The sequence below is a fragment of the Numida meleagris genome, chromosome Z (genome assembly GCF_002078875.1).
Source record: "Numida meleagris isolate 19003 breed g44 Domestic line chromosome Z, NumMel1.0, whole genome shotgun sequence".
NCBI lineage: Eukaryota > Metazoa > Chordata > Aves > Galliformes > Numididae > Numida > Numida meleagris.
The window spans coordinates 65,320,813-65,341,231 of record NC_034438.1 but is presented as its reverse complement, the minus strand read 5'-3'; the positions used below and the strand labels follow the sequence as shown (position 1 = coordinate 65,341,231).

The following is a 20,419-nucleotide window of genomic DNA, read 5'->3' as shown; positions in this document are numbered from 1 at the left end:
TGCTACCCTCTGCAAAACTGCTTTTCCTGACAAGCTCCTCTGTGAGCTCTCACACCTCCTGCTCGCTGCACAGGAGCAGCAGGAGGCATCCCCCCAGCACTTCACCCCCTTGTCAGTGTTGCACTGTGCACTCTGATCACAGGTTGAGCACCAAGCCCTTGGATGTCACCACCAAGGTGCCTGTGGGAGCCACCAAGGACACATGGCCAAGGCAGCACAGGTCAACATGGGCAGATGGATGCGCAGGGGCAAGAGCAGAGTGATCTCTGACATTTAAAAGCACAGTGATTTAATATTTCTTCTGTGCAGGAAGGAGACAAGAGATTAAGGAAGCTCTGAAAAATCAAGCCTTTTAGGTACTGAAATGCTGTTTGGATCCTTTAGTGCGGAAGCATCTCAATAACAAATTCCCTGGAAACATCCTGCAAAGCTCAGACAAGCTATATTGACTTATATTCTGATTTATAAGCTCAAAGAGCCTGCATATCAGTATATTAAGGGACAATGCTACAGTCCAGCTATTTCCTGACTCCCTTTTGCTGAAGGCTGACTCAGCAAACAGTGGCCAGGGGTCACCTGGGCTGATCCTTGCCCTGCACTGCTCTTTCCCAGGCCTGGCAGAGTGCGAGACCTGTGCTGTAGCTGACAGATTTCTGTCTGCTTCCCTAAGAGCTTGGCTAAATATGCTTCTTGCCATAAAGCGTCCAACCCTGCTCAGACATGACCTGAACTTGCTTTCAGCTGGCTTTGGAAACGGCTCCCTCTGTGAATAAATTCCCATCAGCAAGATTTTCCCCTATTTGTCTTTCTGCTTTCCACTGTTTATAACTCTGCCTTCTGACCTGCCTTACTTATCCCCTGTTCCTGCCAAAAATTTCCACTTTCTTTATACAGAAAATATCATGACTTGAAATTAACTTCCCCATTGGAAACAACCCTCTCAAACTTTTATAAACTCAGTATCTCTGGAGCTCTCCATGGCTGGAGCTTGGCATAGCTGTTTTCCTCAGTTAAAGGAAGGCTGTAGTCATCCTCCTTTTGGCAGGAGTAGTGCAACCAAGAAAGTTTGTTTTACCCTGCTCTGCCCCAGCACCCTTCCAAATCAAATGTAGAGGTGGTCAGTAAGAGAGATGTGGAGTGGGATATGCTCTGACCAAGGGCCTTCTCCATCCCATGAGGCTGAATGGATGCAGAGTAAGATCCCCATGGGAGCTACCAGATCTTGCTACCTGGAAGCAGCTGTGTTTTGAGTGAAGACAGGATCATATTGAGATTAGGAGGGAACAGCTGAGGCAAGGAGGTGGGAGGGAGCAGAGAAGGGTACTGCTGCAGAAGTCTGGATCCTCTGTGGGCTGGTGCTGTGCCCGAAAGCAATGCTCCTAGAGGCAAACAAGTGAGCAAGTTCCCTACTTTGCACCTTTCCCTCTTCACCCTAACGAAGCAAGGCTGAGCCTTCCTGTCTCCTCTGCTGAAGGTGGAGTGTCACCTGGGGTGACAGGGATGTTGGGAAAGTCAATTCCCATTGTATACCAGGAAACTCCACATTTCTCCATGGAGGTGACATGTCACAGATACTCACAAGCTCTTCCCTCCTTTCTAATGATAGGCTATTTGCCTGTAAAGCCTTGCAGGAATGCTTCATCAGGATTATGTCACTATCCGTTTTGCTAGCACCTTCCCAAGTTGGTGTCTTTCACTAATGACTGTAGAACTTCGCTCAATTTAACATGTGGCAAACAGATGCTACAAGAGGTAGATACAGTTTAGAGAGCACAGTGGTGATGGGTTGACAGTTGGCCTAGATCTTAGTGATCTCAGTGGTCTCTCCCAACCTTTATGATTCTGTGATTCTGTGAAGTTTTTATTGGGGCTGGTTGAGGAGAGCTTGCTGGGTTCGTAGCACAGGTGATGTCTTTGTGTGCTGGGCTCTGAGATATGCCAAAGCAATGACTCTGCCTTGTCCTTCCCTGTAGGCACCTTGCAGAAGGATGGAGCCTCGTGCCTCCCTCCATCCCTCTGTGCAACAACTGTGCCTCGTGGCTTGTCTGGGAGAATTTGTGCAATGCTACTGTACGCTGAGGTGGTTCCTCATACCCACTGCATCCCACCCTCCAGATGTCAGTGCTGCTGCACGGTTGAAGGGCTACAATTCCACAGCTTACTCCTGATTTTCTTCATGGATTTTCCCCCTCTGACTCTGCCCTGGGTGGGACTGGAGTGGGATGGAAGCTCCTGGTGGTGCTCCAGCAACTAATGCTTATCACAAAAGCTCTACTCCTGGAGACAACTGGTGAACCTGTGGGTAAGGTGGCCAGTTAATCAGGGCTCAGCCAGAGCTAGCAGCAGGCCCTGTGCTCTGGATGGCATTTTTTTTTTCTCCCTGTTACTGCGTGGTTTCTGTTGTCGTTTTTGGATGTGTTTTTGATGCAGTGCAGTTGTGGCAAGATGATGGGATACATGGGGATGCTGGGGAGCAGTGCAGGGCTGGGCTGCCTGCTGCCAGCGGTCTGTTGGACTGCCCAGTCTCATCAGTTCAAGGTCACTGAAAGTCATTTCTAAAGTCTGTACTAATATTTGTAGCTGAAGTCCTGCCTAGTCCTGTCCCTCCTCTGCTATAGCTTGTGGAGCCCAGGCTTGGCTTCCTGATACTGCATACTCTGCTTTTTTTTTTTGTGCACTGATCCCACTACTACGTTCACTTTGTCTTCTTGCCTCTGTCTGGTCCAGGAGATCTGAGGCAGTGATGGTGCCCCATAAACAATGGATAAAACAGCACTTTTGGAGACCTTAAGTACTTACAGAAATACTCTAAAGATTGGCAAATGTCACTTTGGCCACGCAGTGGGGTGTTGGGGATTTTAGCTGTCCTAAGTGTTTCTCAGTGAACAAATATGAACAGCTGCTAACAGTGGAATTTATTGCCAAAATTCCCAAGCTGCTGCCACCCACAGACGTGACAGTAGTCATTTTGCAATCTCTACCTCTGAAGCATTTGCTAACAGGAGAGGAAATCCACAGCAGTGCTCTCTGCGGGCATTTGGATGTTGTTCCTGGAAGGAGGGGGGCTCAGATGGGTGGGTGGGAAAAAAACAGAAGGCTGTGCTGCCTTTCAACAAGACCTGGACAGATGGGTGAGTTGGGTGGAGAGGAACCTGATGAGTTTCAACAAGAACAGGTCTACGGTCCTACATCAGAGTGGAATAACTGCACACATCAGTACAGGATAGGGAATGACCTCCTGGAGAGGAGCTCTGTGGAGAAGGACCTGGGGGTCCTGGTGGACAACAGGGCAACTATGAGCCAGCAGTGTGCCCTCTTGGCCATGAAGGCCAATGGCATCCTGGGGTGCATTAAAAAGAGCATGGCCAGCAGGTCAAGGGAGGTGATCCTTCCCCTCTGCTCTGCCCTGAGGAGGCCACATCTGGAATACTGTGTCCGGTTCTGGATTCCTAAGCTCAAAAAAATCCAGGAATCTCCCAGAAAAAGTCCAGCAGAGGGCCACAAAAATAATTAGGGGCCTAGTGCATCTCCCATACAAGGAAATGATGAAAGGCCTGGTACTGTTCAGCCTGGAGAAGACTGAGAGATCTTATCGCTGTTTCTAAATATCTGAAGCACAGGTGTCAAGAGGCTGGGGCCAGGTTCTTGTTGGTGGTGCCCAGTGACATGACAAGAGGCAATGGGCACAAACATAGGAAGTTCCTTCTGAACATGGGGAAGAACTTCTTTACAGTGAGGGTGATGGAGCACTGGAACAAGCTGCCCAGAGGGGCTGTGGACTCTAATTCTCCAGAGATCTTCAAGACCCACATGGCCGCCTTCCTGTGTGACCTACTGTATGGAACTTGCTTTAGCAGGGGGGCTGGGGGGATCTCCAGAGGTCCCTTCCAACCCCTATGATCCTCCGATTCTGTGAAACTGCTGCACATGGCCCACTGAGATCCCCACTGTTCTCAGCCCCCAGGAGGCAACTGGGCTGTAACCAAACAGTGGAATGCCCCCGCACAGGAGGACTGTGTGCCTGCTCCCATCGCATCCCTGCCGCTGCTGGACAGAAACACAAAGCAGCCTTCCGTTTTAATGAGAAAATAATTATATACTTGCATTGTAGGCCTCACAGTCACTATAAAACAGAAGCAGGATAACATTGAAGTGGTTAACATACAGAAAGCCAGGTACTGTTGAAGCTGTTCGATGAGTCATGACAAGGATGCCGCCTTCCGGTTGCCAAACAAAGTGATGTTTTTCTGTTTTCCTTCGGATGATGTCAGTATGGAGCGAGATGAAGCCCAAACTGGCAGCCTTTAAAACAAATTGTTCAGAAAACCTCCACTGTAACCCCAAACTGCTTATAATCACAAATGCTAATGCTTAACTATTTCTCAATACACAGTTTCATTAAAACCAGTCTTTGCCACGGGAAAGGATCTGAGCGCTTCTTTTGTGGAGACAAAGTTAACTCTGCAATAGTGCTCCTTGGTTGCGTTCGATATAGTTATATATAGATAGGTATGTATTACTGGCGTATACTTATAAACACCTAAGCCTGGTAGCATGCAAATGAAATAACAGAGAGGCGAGTGAGCTGCACAGCACCCGTGCTACTGCCACACCGAGTGTGCACTGCTGACAAATGCCCATAATTTCTGGAAGAGAAGAACACTGCTGGCTGCAAAGTTTGGCTGCCCGGGGCCGGCACATGCCACTGCCATGGGGAGGGAAGTGGACACCCCCAAAGCTCCTTTCCCACAACTGTGCCCCTCATAAGGGCAATCAGGTTTGCGCTTCGAGGACCAAGGGGCAACAAAGCACAAGGAGGTGTCTTGAGATGGGTGACCAATGTCAGCCGGTGTGGGACGAAAGCAGACCTCTGGGTGGAGGAGAATACAGATGCGCCCCGGTTTTGGGGAGCATCATCTGATGTGGGGCCCACTGCTCAGGGCACCTTGTCTCACAGGTCAGCAATGCCTTCTTGTGCTCCACGGCATGGAGGGAGACAATTCACAAAGCTCATGGGTGCTACAGTTCCCTGGAAATGGGCCTCAAAATGTCCACAGGCATGCTGGGGGGAATTGTGGGGAGTAGTATCGTTTGGTTGCAAGCGCTGTGTTGGTTGAAGAAAAGCACCAGGAGGGTGTTCACAGTATTGGTACTCGTTTGAAGTGAGCTCGCTGCTTTGAGACAAAGCAGCGCAGCAGGCCGTGAAGCCAAGGAGAGGCGTGGGTGAGGACCAGCATCGTGGTTTTTAAAAAGAAGTCAAAATAATTACTGCTTGTCTATAAAAAAGGCAGAGCATTTCATATAGAAAAAAGCTCAGCATTTTTTTGTTGTTGTTGTTGCTTCCCAAATTTGTTCATTTCTGGTCCAGAAATTATGGTTCCCAGTTGAAAATACTCTTACTGTATTGCTGGCGTGAAAAGAGTAAACCCGCAGCCTCTATACTACATACAAATACAAAGCACAAGAATAAATACCACATTTCTTCTCCTAATTGTCAGCTTACAAAATTGGTCAATACTTTGCAATTGTGACTCATGCAAATACCATGTTGGGTCAAATTTTGATATCACAAATACTGCATTAACTCAGTGCCTTGTTTTCATATCCCCTTTCAGACGAAAAAAAAAAAAAAGAAGGAAAGAAAGAAAAAAAGAAAGAAAGAAAGAAAGAAAGAAATGAGCACTCACCCCTACAGCTGGTACACAGCCTTGGAGAAAACAACCCACACACGCACACCGCCACACGTATCCTTGCACACGCACACGCGCCCCATGCACACACAGATGCACACGAACCCCTGGCGGCTGATCCCGGGCCAAAGCAACAAGCATGGGCCCTGTGGTCTGCTTGCAGCGCTGCACGCTCTGGCTGGATGGCAAACGTCACGCTTCCCCCCCTGCCTGCCCCCTCGTTCCCTCCTGCCCCCAACTTCTTGTTGCCCGGGGACCCAAAGGCTCCCACAAAGCACTCTGCTTCAAAGGCTTTTTATGTCATATAAATATAGTGAAAGACGTAGCTCTCTTTCCTCTCTATCTCATACCTCTTCCTAGGCCAAAGTCTGGCTTAGTTCAATTATTGCCTTTTTTAAAAATTAAATGTCCTTTATTTGTATTCATTCCCCACTACCTTTCTGCTTCAAACTATCCATCTCAATTGGTTTTCCACACACGCCATTCTTTTCTCCCTCCCCACCATCAAAAAATAGTTGTCATCCGCTAAATACAGACTTTCTATTTAGAAACTTTGTTAGGTAAATATGATCTGAGAACCTGGAGCTCAGGTGATATTGCAAGCATACAGGATCCTAAAGCTAAGGTGATCCATTTGGCTTAGCTCTCATCCCCATCTATTCCACTCCTGAATTGTGATGGCTTGTGTTTGCAACACAAGGGCTGTATTTACTGAGTCTGCTGGATTGTACATTTGCAATAGATGCTTCCCTGTTTATTTTTTTTTTTTCATTTAAACAGATAAATTACTAGATAAGGGGCGCAGACCCCCCCTCCAAAAAAACCCAACCCCACTCCAATCCCAATCCCGAACCTTTCAGTCCCCTCAAAGAAACAGCATCAGAGGGTGACGTCGTCACGCTGCAGGGCGATGCCGATGTGGGCGCGGACCCCGCAGTGTACCCTGGGGTTCCCTGGCCCTGCAACCCCGGCACCATTTCCAAGGGGGGAAGCGGGGGTGGGAGGAGGGGGAGTTTTCCGAGGGGGCTGTTCCTGTTGTTTTAGAGTTGCCGGGAGCTGGATCGTTTCTGTGTCTGTGTGCATCATTGAGTTTGTTGTGTATTTAATAAATATCGGATTAAAATGCTGCTGCTTATTTTTTTTTCCTTTTTTTTTTTTTTTTCCCTCCTTTCTCTTGTATATTTCCTTTGTTGTTGTTGTTGTTGTTGTTGTTGTTTCGCAGGTGCTGCCACACAGCTACTCATCCTCCTCCCGGTTGGCGTAAATGCCGGCCTCCCAGCGCAGAGCCAGCGCGCTCTTCCTGCGGTTCACCCTGGTGGCCTCCAGCACCTGGACGGACAGAAGGAGAGGACACCCGTCACGTCGCTGGGTGAACACACATGCAAATCCATACATACCTATGGTATGTATGCATATATGTGTACACATATACAAAACATACACATGGTATATGTATTATATATATGCACAAACATATGCGCGCATACAAAAACGCGCATACGGTATGCGTCTTATAATAGGGAAACATGCATGTGGAAAAACAATTACTTTAGGTAGGGAACAGTTTTAATACATGTTCTAACAAGGTTAAAAAAATAATTGAGAGTGGACCAAACGGTGCTAGCATGGGGCGTGCACGTGATGCGCTCCTCTGCAGATACAGAACAGTGGATGCCTGCCTGCACCAGTTCTCCTAGAGAAGCCCAGTTCTTAAGTTTAAGGAGCCAGTAAAAAAAAAAAAAAAAAAAAAAAGAAGAAAGAAAAAAAAAGGGAAAAAAAGCCCAAACAACAATATGTGACTGTTCGCTGAGCTAATGGCTGCCCCCCCGCCCAGGTCCTACAGCCTCCAGCAAGCTGTGCTGCACAAAAGTGGCCTTCTGAGACAGGGCAATGCCATTTGACTCCTCTGCATAGAAAGTCATATGAGGTGATGACTTAAGTCTTGTCTGGGATAGAAATAAACAGCTGAAGTTTAAGAATCACAGAACCGAGTTGGAAGGGACCCAGAAGGACCACTGGGTCCAAGCCCCAGCTCCACACAGCACCACCTAAACCTAAACCCTGTATCTGAGAGAGGTGCCCAAAGGCTCCCTGAGCTTTGGCAGCTCAGGGCTGTGCCTGCTGCCCTGGGGAGCTGTGCCATGCCCACCGCCTTTCCCTAAGCTGCGGAAGTGGGAGCAGGGCTGAACAGTTTTTATTTTATCCAGTAGAGGGCCAATGCGCCCAGGAAACTAACTATTCATCCGAGGGAAAAAAAATCCATGAGGAAATCCTTCTGGGATACTAGCTGCAAGCACTGCACTGAAGCAATTGCAAGGCCGAAGGCTGGAGGTTTAAGCTACATGCCTGGGGTGCTGAGTGCCCGAGCCATGGGAAGACACTCCAAACTGTGCCTCTGAACAATGGAGAAATAAAACCATTTATCAGGGTATCGTCACTGTCTCAGAATAGGAAATTACAGAGGCTGCTCTACGGTTAGCAATGAAGGATAAAAAAAAAAAGCATTGTGACTTTTTTTCTTCAAATGGCAAAAGGCAGCTGCTAGGAGACTACTGAGACCAGTGTATGATAACGATTAAGAAAAACACAGAAAATTATTGTTTTCCCCACTGGATAAGGAAATTAACATTAAAAAAAACCAGCCAATTCAGCACAAATTTCAGACTGAAACTGACACTGTCACAGAGCGGTGATATATTCAAGAGAGGTCTCCTGAATTTGGCCTGGTTTATGCTAGCTGAAAATAGGGATTTTATATAATTTACAGCAGTTTCTGGCCAGTGTCTTCCTTGCTAGAAATCATCTTGTTGCCATGGTCTTTGGTGGTGTTTGTAAAAGCCAGGACTCGGAAAACCTGAGGACTTTTGCTTCAGAAAGCGAAGATGGATGCCAGGCTGAGCTCTGAGCCCAGGTCCCCACACTAGCAGCTGCGACCACAGAACCACCACATGCACCAGTAACCATCAGTGGGACCTTCTGCTGCTGCTGCTCTGTGCAGTGTACCTGGAACGACACCTGAGATGGGGCGGCTGGGCTCCAGAGGGATCATGGGTGGGCAACTGGCTCACGCCTAGCCTGGTGGCTTGGGCTGGCCGCATCCATCAAAAAAGCAACGTGATATAAGTTGTTGTATTTGGGTAACGTGACCAGTAGGTACACCAAAAGAGAGAACCTGGAGTGTAGAAATCAGGAGGGAGAGATGTGTACCAAGACATGTGGGGCTGTAAAACCTTCCTGTAAAAACCTGCTGCACCAATCTTCTTGTTGCAGCTCTGGGTTCTGCTAAGAATTTCAGAGGCCTTTTCTTGACAGATTTCATTTCAAATATTTTTGAGGATTTGGAAAAAAGATTGAAACAGTTATCACCATCAAGTGCAAGATTAATTTATTTACCCATCCTAGAGATGGAGACCAATCCGTCCTGAATTTTACTCTGACAGGCATAACAAAATCTGCCCTCTTACTGGTAACGGAAATAAAATGTGAAATATAGACATGCTTTTAGTCCACAGCATATTCCCACCACCTGGTGCCGAGTGAAACTGACTGCTGTACAATACATGCTAATTTTCACTGTACAGAGGCAGCAAAACCAGTGTGGAAGCAAGAGATTTTTCTGGAGCTTCATATTTTACCAATTCTTCCCATCTGCACCTGGAAGAACTAAAAGCAACACAAGCAAGAAAAAGCAGAGATCAGAGTGTCTACATTCTGCCATCTCTAGGCAGAAAGACACCTCCATGAAAGCAGGCCAGGCACAAAGAAATAACAGAAAACTGAATGCTTTAACACACAGCTAGAGCTACTGAGAGACAAATTGCATCGCCTACTTCAGCACAAAGGTATTTTCTGCACTGTGCCCACTTAGTGCTAGTCCCTGAACATACCTGACCTCCAGCAAGCATAGTGAGGAGCTGGCTGGTGGAATCAAAAAGTTCTTATCCAAAACAAGAGAGTAAGAGTGCTCCTGCTGCTGATCAGTACTGTAGCATAAACCGTGTGCCCTCTGCCATCAGACCTAGTCTGGTGGTTTTCTATTTCATAAATAAAAAATTTTCAGCAGTCGCCATAAAAAACAATGTAAGAATCACCTAGCTACAGTTATCACAACAGCACGATTGGTATTTATCAAAGTCAGGTTAATGCCAAGTACATCCAATAATACTTAGACCTGTAAGGACAAAAGCAGATGTTTTTAAGGATGAGTACAATCTCCATTTTGCAGGCACATGGTTATCAGTGGTCTCTTTAGAACTGGACAAGGATGTGCTTTTAACACAGACTTGACTCTTTTTCTAACAGCTGGTTTTGTGGCCAAGCTGAAAAGACACATCATCTCCTGTCCCCCACTCATGCTCATTGTCTTCCAGCTCACTGCTCCTCGTGCCAGTACCCTTCCACACGGCAGGCACATTGAACCTGCCCCTCACAGTGCCCAATGCCTTGATCGCTACTGTGTGTGAAACAAGCTTCTGGAAGCTCCTACATTGCTCAACTCTCCCGAAATGCTCCACACAAGGATCAGTCACTGCTGACTGCTCTCAGTACGATAAAACCCACAAAAAATTAATGAACAGGGGTAGGCATAGTTTTTATTTTTCTTTACTCTCCAGGACAGATGATATCCATGTACCTGTCTTGAGGTGCCTGATATGGAAAAGACAGTTCTTGAGTTCTTCTTAAGTTCTTTACTATGAGAGGTAGGTGAGGTGCTGGCACAGGCTGCCCAGAGAGGTTGTGAGTGCCCAGACCCTGGAGGTGCTCAAGGCCAGCTTGGATGGGGCCCTGTGCAGCCTGGTCTAGTACTTAGATGTGGAGGTTGGTGGCCCTGCCTGTGGCAGGAGGATTGCAGCTTGATGGTCCTTCAGGTCCCGTCCAACCCAAGGCATTCTATGATTCTATGAAGATATGCTATGAGATGGGGAAATAGTGGGAGGCAGGTGCATGTAACACAATGCTGGACAGACGAGTGTCAGTCATTAGCAGGATCTGTTTGTGTCCCTTAGAGAAGCCCAGATTCACACATACACCTGCACAGAAAACCACAGGCAGCTGAAACGTCTGTGTTACTGAGCACCTCATTCCTAAAAAACAGTGCAAAATTGGTATTGATGTATTTGGCAGAGTCTGGTTTGCAGGATAATGGCTGCGTAAGTTATTACCTCATGTATTCTGCCAGAAAGCCAAATGTCACTGAAAATACCCTTTTTCTAAGCAGGCCTGGGTTTCCTCTAAACTGAGACCAGCATGGATATTAAGGTGTGGGGCTGTGGTCAGTCACCACATCGCAACACACAGGGACAGGGACATGCTCACACAGTTCCCCGCGCTGAGACCATGCACTCACATCTGCCTCTCTTCTTCCACCGAAGAAAGGCTGGAGTAGCGGTGTCTTCCAAAACGCTGCAGATTTTGCTACTGCTACATACCCTTTAACCAGGGATGGAGGAAAGCCACACACGGTATCTGAGGGTGCCTGGGCCCCAGGCTTGGCTTTGCCAGCAGAATGGCAACACAGAAGTTCTTACTTCTTCAGTCTCTCACGCCGCAGGAATGCCTCAGTCCTGGGCCACAGCTCCCAACCCTTTAATTGCAACTCCTCCCATGCCAGGGGTTGTAACAAGAATTCAGGGGAGAGAAAACCAGTCACACAAACAGTGGTTGATGGGAGATAAGATGGGATATCCCCCACACACATTTGCATCCCAGTTTTGATATGAAACAGCACTGGCACACAGCATGAAAATGCAAGCTGCAGCAACATGCACTGGAAACCACCATGCAAGAGGAAGCAAAAATAAATAAGCAGTTGAAAAGTACCTCTGAAGTAACCTTGCTAGACAGTAATTTAGAGGTGTACTGGTAGAAAGGGAAAAGACCAGCATTAGTACATTGATCAAGTATGTTACAACTAGGAAACAAGAACAACAATAAGAAATTGCAAGAACTTTCTCCTCTCAGAGAACAGGATTTCAAGCAACTTGGTGTCATGAAAAAACAAAACAAAACACATTAATCCATTTGGTGTTTGCTTTTTTTTTAATGACATTGCTTGGCCTGTCTCAGTCTTGTTTACTGTTGCTGCTTGACTCATTTTTTTGCTGATGCTTTTTTTTCTCACCTGCTGAAGCCTATACATCCTCTTTGGAAGAAACTGCCCAGACACTTCACTGACAGAGCAGTGAAGTTCTTCCAAGAGCAGCTGCACTTGATTTGCCCTCCATCTCTGAAAGGTAACACTGGCAAGCCCTGGCCAGAGCTGCCCTGATGTAACCACTCAAGTCAGACATGAAGCAGAAGGTGGTGGTGGTTAAGGGAGAGGCAGGGAACAGGTCCTCTTGAAACTCTTCTGCCTTCTGGTGTACCTTACGTAGGGAGAACCTGAAGCCCTACAGACCAGTAATCAGCATGTGATAGAGAACTTCCACAGACTTTAAACTTCTCAAGGATCCCATTGAGGCGGCCACATTTGCTCACTTCTGCCCCTGCCTTAACAGGCCATGGAGGTACTCTTCTGTTTGATTAGATACAGGCAGAGCACACCTTCTGGTGAGGTGCTGAGAGATCAGCGATCCCAGCCAAGACATCAGGGCATGCCTTGAAGTGCAAGAAGAGGCAAGGCAGTCCTGGCAAACATGTGTCTAGGAAGCACCAGTGCACATACCTGAGGAGTTCTGGACACAGGTACCTGGAAAGAACCTGTCCGCTTGCACTAATGACACCTTACCAACGATGCGTGGCAATCGCCAACTGTGTGAGAAGGTTTCAGTGAGGGCAAGCCCCACTCACTGCTGATGGGGGTGAGTATGCTGGGGATAAGCATACGGTGAGTATGCACCTTCTCCACCGTGACGAGGTTTTCAGCCACCAGATTTGCTCCATGAAGCTGATGGAGGTTTTTCAAGGCCTTGAGTAGGAGAAGGGACCAAAAAACTTCTGGTGTGCTCCAGAAATTCATCTACTTGCACTTAGAGTCATCCCTCCTACTGTGTTTTGGTTAACCAGCAGAAATACAACAGGATCCCTCTGCATTTCATCCCTTCTGGCCCTATGCAATATTCACAATGATTAGAAGCTGCCAGAACAGCACTGTCCGGTATCCATAATATAGAACTACACTTGTATACACCTCATGAGACTCTACCATCAGTGAGACTTACTAGAAAGTGGTTTGCTTGGAGCACGAGCTCCTTGCAGCTGGGATCATTGTTTTGACATCTCTGGGAAGTGTCTGGAAGGCTGCTTCAGCAAACACAAAACACATTTAAGAAGTTTTGTACCTCACTGCTCTGCACGGACTACCCACAGAAATTCACAGTGTGAAGAAGAAACATCTCACACTTTGTTGGGAAACAGGCTGTGCAATGTATGCGCCTGGATTTTGGGACTTACTTACAGCTATGAAATTCATAGCTCCTCTTACTATTGCCTTCAGTAAAGAGGATGGTGGGTTAAACTCTGCTACAGGAATGGCTGAAACGCGGGCACCCCTTTCACAAACTGAAATTCTGGCCAATTTTATGTTTTTATTTGTGTGGAAAAAAAGACAGCAAATCCAGTCGGAGACAGCACACTGAAGGATCCAAGATGTTTTTTTGAGACATTCCCAATCCATTTCTTCAGGGGACTTCTTGTAGGAGAATTACCACTTACACTCAACCCCAAGCCTGCTGGGACTGGACTTTGTGAGTCAACAAACAAAGGCATGAATATATGCTTGATCCACAAAGTTGAAACAGCTCTAGAAAGTCTTGATGGCAGGTGAATTAAAAAAAAAAACAGCTAATTTCAGGGCAACTGCCCACTGCCCTTACTGTTAATTTAATTAATTAGTCAGAGTGGAAATTAATGTGGGTTGTTTTTGACATTTTCACAGACACGGTCTTCCATCCCACCAACCCGCATCCTTCCTTTTCAAACATGCTGGCCCTTACAATGTGTTACAATAAAGTGACTTGAACAGATTCTAGGGAAATATATTTTTGCTATCCGACTCTCAGTTATTGTGAATTGTGATCAGCAGAAAGTGAAAAGGAAAAGGGCACTTACACTGCTGTCGTCCATCCTCTCTCGTCTCTTGGTTTTGTGTGTTTCGTAATCCTCCATGAGGGTCTCCATCAGGTTCTTGGGTCGCTGGGCTCCTGCAGGTTCCTCAGCTGGCAGGTCGGAGTGTGAGACAGGGCCCTCTGTGGTGGGGGACGGAGGAGGCTTGATTTTCTCTATCTTTCCTGCAATGACAAGAAAAAGGACTTGCAAGTTGTTTCCAAAAGAAGAGAGCTGGATAAGCATTTTCAGTGGTGTCCGAATGAAGAAACAGATTGGAATGAAACTTGTGAAACAACCTGATAAACTGGAACGGTTGGTGGGTTTTTAAAACTCCCTCTCCCTCTTTCTGAAACCCATTTTATCAAAATATTACAAAACCTGTCTACAAAATCTAGCTAAATTATCAAACAACATAAGGCACATTTAACCCATTATCACTGTTCACAGGAGCATGCAGCTGGATTACCCCCCTCCTATAAGACTCAGTGCAGTGGTCTGAAAATGTACACAAGATGCTGAAAAACTACAAGGTGAATTTTTTTCTGGCTCAGACAGAGAAAAGCACAGGATGCCACCATGCATTAGATATCCAGAGAAGGCAATCTGGTTAAATGGTGATGGTTCTTTTTCTTCTTCCCATGCTTTTCACCTTCCTTAAAAGAGCTCAGAGCTTTGCACAGGTCTCTGGTGTTGCTCTCCCCTGCATTACTTCCCACAAGCTGCAGATGGCCAGGGTGAGACCAGTGCAAGGAGCTAAGGGGTACTGGGGGGATGTCGGCACCCTCTGGAGGACAGCTGTGCACTGATCCAGCTGACAGTGCAGCACGTCAGTGGTTCTGGAGTTGTGCACTTGGCTTGACCCAGTGGGAAGAGCAAGGGCTGGCTGTGGGTGTGGGAATAAAGTGCGAGGGTCCTGTCCTGGCTGATGGCAGAAATGAATGAGGTGAGGAGGGCTCCTGTCTGCACACATCAGAAATATACTTGGCTATGATAGCAAAAAAGCTATTGCTGAGGAAAATCAGGTTCCCTTCTCCTGACATGGCAGCTCTTAGAAATAAGACTGTTCAATGGATGGGGAAAGGAAAACAAACAAAGAAATAAACCAACCCCAAACCATACAAATAAGGGAAGTAACCAGAAGCAGCGTGCAGATTTTTATGAAACTTGCTGTTGCTGAAACAAAAACCTAACTCTTCTTCCAAAAAAGCGTCATTTACCGTGGTAACCACTAGGGAGCAGCTTTGGAACCTCCTGTAAGAGTCAGAAGCAGCTAAATAAAAGAAGTGAAACCAAAGTCAGAATTACAAGAAATACCCTTGCCAGGCTTATTTCATTTCTAACCAACACGGAAAAACCCAGCATTGCTTGTTTCTTGTGAAAGGCTTAGTTTAAGCTGGCTGGTGCAGGGATGAGGCTGGAAATTCAACCCCCCTGAAGCATCCCAGTAGGACACAGAGGGGTATTTACAGGAGCAGCCATTATCCTGTTCATTAGGTCCAGTGGGCAAAAGAGTGAGCTGGAAATGAAAGGCCAAGTTAAGGGTCAGGTATGCTGTTGTATCACTTCATTCCTGTAGTAATAAGTGAGTTGTCCCACTCAGCTTTTGTGAGCTCCCTGGAGACGCAGACCCATCACACATTCATCAGCCCAACAGATGAGCCCCTCATCTGTTGATGATCTCTTGGGTAAGAAGGTGGAAATCCTTCCCATGCTCATAGCAGTATCTGGCAGAGCCAGCACAGAGGATGTGGTGAGATGACGGGATGTCTGAGGCTTCAGGGCTCCCAGAACCTCTTGGCTCTGGTGCAGACCCACTCTGCCAGTTCAGGCTGAGGTAGACATGTTGCTGGGTTAATTTTCTTCTGGCAGATTTCCATCTGGATAAGTGCTGTTCTCAGGCAGTAGGTACATTCAGCACAAAAACATCACAGGATACAATGATCACAGGTGCTTCACTTCTGCAGTCCTGTGCCTGCCACCCAGTTCACTGAGACACTGCAGGTGGTCCTTTCCCAAATCTGCGCTGAGTAATGATACCCATGCTCTCAGCCAAACAGTGGGATACCAGCAAAAACTGCAGCCCCAAGTCACTCGTGCTAACAGCAGGCATCAGCAGTGTCCTCCAGAGGAAGGCGGTCCCTTGAGGTCCCTGTTGCAAGACACTGGGTACAGGATCAACACCCTAAAGCTTCACCAGTTAAGTCACACTTTGTTCCCTCTTATGGACAAGTCCTGAAAAATGTTCTGTGGCCTCAGACCTGGCAACAGCTCCCCACTCTCTGGCTTCAGCAATCTAGCAGGAATTTTGATTTCTCTTTATTTCTTCCCCTATGCTCACAGCGGGACAGAGCTGCTTTCAGACCTCAGAGGAAGAGGAAGCTCAGAAAGGGGGAACTCAGAGCTGTCTGCAAGACATTGCCTGGCAGCCCTGTGCAAAACCAAAGACCTGGAAGAGCAGGGAATGGATAAACTCCATTCCAACCAAAACCTCTACCGAGTTTCTGGGGAGCAAGAGCAGTTTTGAGGAAGGTGACATCCATGACTAGAAGCCTGATGGGTGTCCAAGCATCTGCTGCAAGCTGAGGAAGAATGGGCTGTGAATGCTCAGCTGGTCTGCTGCAAAGAAAGGAAAGAGTGACAGAGGAGAGGCCCTCGAACAAGGGCCTGAACCATGACCAGCAAACATGTCAGCCAGGTTACACAGGAAATGGAGCTTTGCACAGGTAAGAGCAACCTCTTTACAGATGCTGCTGGCATCTTTAAGACACCTGCACAGCAGAGAAAACTTTTCAAAATAGAAGTATTTCATCAAGACAGATCATTTTAGAAAACTAGTTTGGTATGAGGTCAGGGATGGTTCAAATATGTACAAAAATACCACCCTGGAAATGTGGAGCCTCATTACCACTGCAAGGGAAAGGTGGGCTTCTTTGATCTTGAACACCAAATGAGCAACTTGAATATGCAAATACACAAACAAGCAAATAGAAAAGAAAAAAAAAACCAAACTTCTTTAAGATCCTTTCACTTCATGCATCCTCCTCTAAGGAATGAATAAAAGAGCAAATGACAAATGAGCTGGGCTGGTAGGCTGCTAAGGCTCTCCTGGAGGTGTCTGGAGGATGAGTGATGAGCGCTCCAGAGAATCCTTGTAGAAGAGAATGATGAACTTTGCTTTTCCTTTACTGGTGCTTACGAAATTGTAAGCAAACAGTATCCTTCATGAACTCAAAGGCTGCACTCCTGCCCTGGCCTTTCTCAAAATAATCATTTTAAAAAGGGGTGCATGCATATGTATTACACCTAATCTTACTCTTTACACTTACAGTGGGCATTAACATTTTTTCAGTGGCCACAAACATTGTAAATACCTTGCCTCAGAATTTTTGCTTCTCATTCCACTCTACTGAATGTCTCTCTGGGATGAAGCTTAATCTGAGAAGTTCCCTTTAGCATAGGTATTTTTGGTGATAAACAAGAAATCGTTTGCAGGCTGAAGTGACTCCTCTGACAGAGGCTTACTCTCCACAACCAAGACACCACGCGGAGGGAACAGTTACCTGACATCGAAAGATACAGGATCACTTGCCATCATAAACCTCAGTTTCCCCCTGGGCTTTTGCTTTCCACATCCAGCTTGTTAACTAAGAATGAGGATGGCTGATTGGTGGGGAGTTCTCCCACATGCGTGCACAGATGGATGGGGCTGAGCTCCAACACAGGTGAGCAGGGTGCACAACACTGCCTTCTGCCTCAAGTGGCAATGCTTTGGTCACAAACATCAGAAAGGCAAATGTGGCAGCCTCAGGAAAGCTTTTTCTAGGCATGGCTTTTCACACTGGGGATTTCCCCAAGCTGTTATGAGACAGCAAATATTCATGATGGGTTTCTCTCTAACTGAAATGTCTCCATCAAGTGCAGCCCACTCATGTAATGATTTTCACACCTTAAAAATACACTTACTTTGAACAGGGTTATTACAGCCAGGCACTACATGCAGTTAAGATGCAAATTCTTCATACTCTAAGTATTCATAATAAAAGGGACATACATGATCATCATAAAACGTAGGCTGGAACCTGTTGTGTCACACACCCATTCTCCTGTTTAAAGGAACTATTAAACAGCCCGGCTTTTCTGCCCATGAGGGATGGTGAGCCACCCGCCTGCTGTAGGAGCAAACCCCTGGACTGCTATGCAGCTGCCCAACACCCTACCACGTGCAGAAACTGCTGCACCAAAACAGTGTGGGAACTGTTCACACTGAAATACAGTGTCAAAGTATTTTTGATCTGGGGCTGTGCCCCAGAGTGCAGTGGGCATGGCACAGCTCCCCAGGGCAGCGGGCATGGCCCTGAGCTGCCAGGGCTCAGGAAGCATTTGGGCACCGCTCCACTGCACTCAGACACAGGGTTTGGGTTTGGGTGGTGCTGTATGGAGCTGGGGGTTGGACCCGATGGTCCCTGTGGGTCCCTTCCAACTCTGGATATTTTGAGGTCTTGTTCTCTGTACACACAATACATAGCTGAAATGGCACTGAGTCTTGCTCCAGTGATTTAAGAAGGGTTAAAAGGCAGCTTTTAAACTACTCAAACAGCTTTAAAGGATACTTGTTACCATGCTTGGTCACTAGGAAACTTGCGGTTTGCACTGGGTGGCTGGCAGGCATCAAGGAGGTGTTACCCTCCCTTCTACGAAGTGGTATGCCAAGGTGGCAAAACAGCCTGTTTGCCATCTGAAGCAATTAGCAGTTATTTCACACATATAGCCACACAAACTGTGCTTATCTTTCACACTTAGTCAAAATAGCAGTTCAGTTCACTGCATTCCTTTTTCTGTGGTTTGTGTTTCTGTTACAGTATAGTGACAGTTTCAAGCATTAAGTGGAGGACCACCAGGGGTCCTTGCAAAGCAGACCTGCCCAGTTCATCATCAAAAAGCAACCCGGGAGGCTGGTAATTTGCAATCTAGTTAGTTACTGCACCTCCTCCAAGGAGTTCTGGTGAGCTTACAGCTCTCCGCTTAAGGAACAGGAACAAATTTGACAAATTAAGATTTGACCCCTAGCCACTTTCAGCTAAGGCATGCTGAAGATGCTTAATTCTTTGGCAAAGGCAATCTGGGGACAGAAATGCCTCTGTTTCTTCAAATATTATTTTTTTCTATGAAACTAGATACTCAGATTATAGTATCAGACATGTTTCACAGCATATTCCTCATTATACCCACCATTACCATAATTTTCTGCTCTGTAAATCACCTCTGTAGATGGCTGCAGTGAAGTTTTACAATCAGATTTTGTTGCCTCTGCTGAATCACTTTTGCTGTTTTTGTACGTATTGAAAAGATGCTGTAAATATTGAAATAAAAGTAAAATCTTCCACAGCTATGTGTGGTATCCTCCCTATTTTAGTGGATGCCTGCAAGCTTTACTTGCAATACAGCTGGATGAAGGGATAGCATGGACAAGGTAAATTGCTGGCACTCACCCTGCAATGCCAAGGGCATTGAGCTATTTTATATCAGCAGAGAGCTCTGCTGAACACATCCACTGCTTGGAAAGCAGTGAAAGTAGAAGATTAAAAAAAAAAAAAAAAAAGACAATGGTCTTTTTGATTCTTTTGATCAATTACACCATTACACATATTCATCTTTTCCTAGAAATTAATTCTTTGCCTTGTCACCAGCTGCAAATTGCAGTAGTTTGAGTCACTGGCAAATACATCCCAGTTTTCTTTCCTGAACATATGGCAGTTGGACTTCCAAAGGAAACTGTCTGAAATGATTCATTACAAATATAAGTTCATCATTTTCATTAGAATGTAAATTACAATGAGCACTTTAACATCAGACACAAAGTAAACATCTTGTTGTATACAGGAATAAGAACTAGCAGAAATATACTGTGTTCCCAGATGCTCCGTTAAAACAAGCATTAATATCAGCAGCTATTCCAAAACCACTTGTGAGTAAAATGCGACCATTATCAGCCTCATTTCAAGCACACAGAGCTACAGATGATGCTGTTTTTCAAAGTGGTCATGAGCACACCTTTACACAATGAGGACTTACACTAACTGAGGGCCATGTTGACATGTCTCTTACCTTGTCAGACACTGCACAATGCACGCCAATTTCTGGAGACTCTCCATCAAAAGATAAGAGCAGTAATAATAGCACTCCAAAGAAATTGTCAACATCTGCTACATTTTTGGCAAGAAACACAGGTCAAAATCATTCTCTTTACAAAAGAAAAAAAACTGAGTGTTAGCTATTTATACGCTGTGTGGCACTTCAAGTTCAAACTCAGATTGCGTTAAGGGACTCAATCCAGCCTTGTCTGAAGTCTTCGGTGGATTTCAAAAGAGAATGAACATCCTGCACAAGTTTTGGAAGCAGGACTGACTGCACAAGTTCTAGAAGTACCACTGATAACAGAAAGCAAAACAAACATACAAAAAGAAATCTGATCCAAACCTTGTAAATTCCAGCTATCTTTGCACTTCCTTAATGACTTGCAAGAGCTATGTATGCTCGTTTTTCAAATAGCCACATAGCAGCAAAAATTGTTGCCCATCATTTCTCACAATGATGCTAAATTTAATTTTGGGTGATTGGAGGAGAACAGCGATAAACGCATTATGCTACAGTGTGGCAGAAGATGAATGCAGTGCATCATTTTC

The 20,419-nt window shown here is 46.1% G+C and overlaps 1 protein-coding gene across 8 annotated transcripts in view; it reads right to left on the bottom strand.

Annotated features, from left to right (window-relative positions):
- LOC110389395 (A-kinase anchor protein 2-like) overlaps positions 4,076-20,419 on the bottom strand; it is a 258,560-nt gene continuing 242,216 nt past the window's right edge. For all 8 annotated transcript variants that reach the window (XM_021379718.1, XM_021379721.1, XM_021379719.1 and 5 more), the window contains 2 exons: positions 13,740-13,918; positions 4,076-7,019 (listed from right to left, as the gene is read on the bottom strand). In XM_021379718.1, coding sequence (XP_021235393.1) covers positions 6,927-7,019; positions 13,740-13,918 — 272 coding nt within the window. In that variant the 3' untranslated portion in view covers positions 4,076-6,926. The remainder of the gene's footprint in view (positions 7,020-13,739; positions 13,919-20,419) is intronic.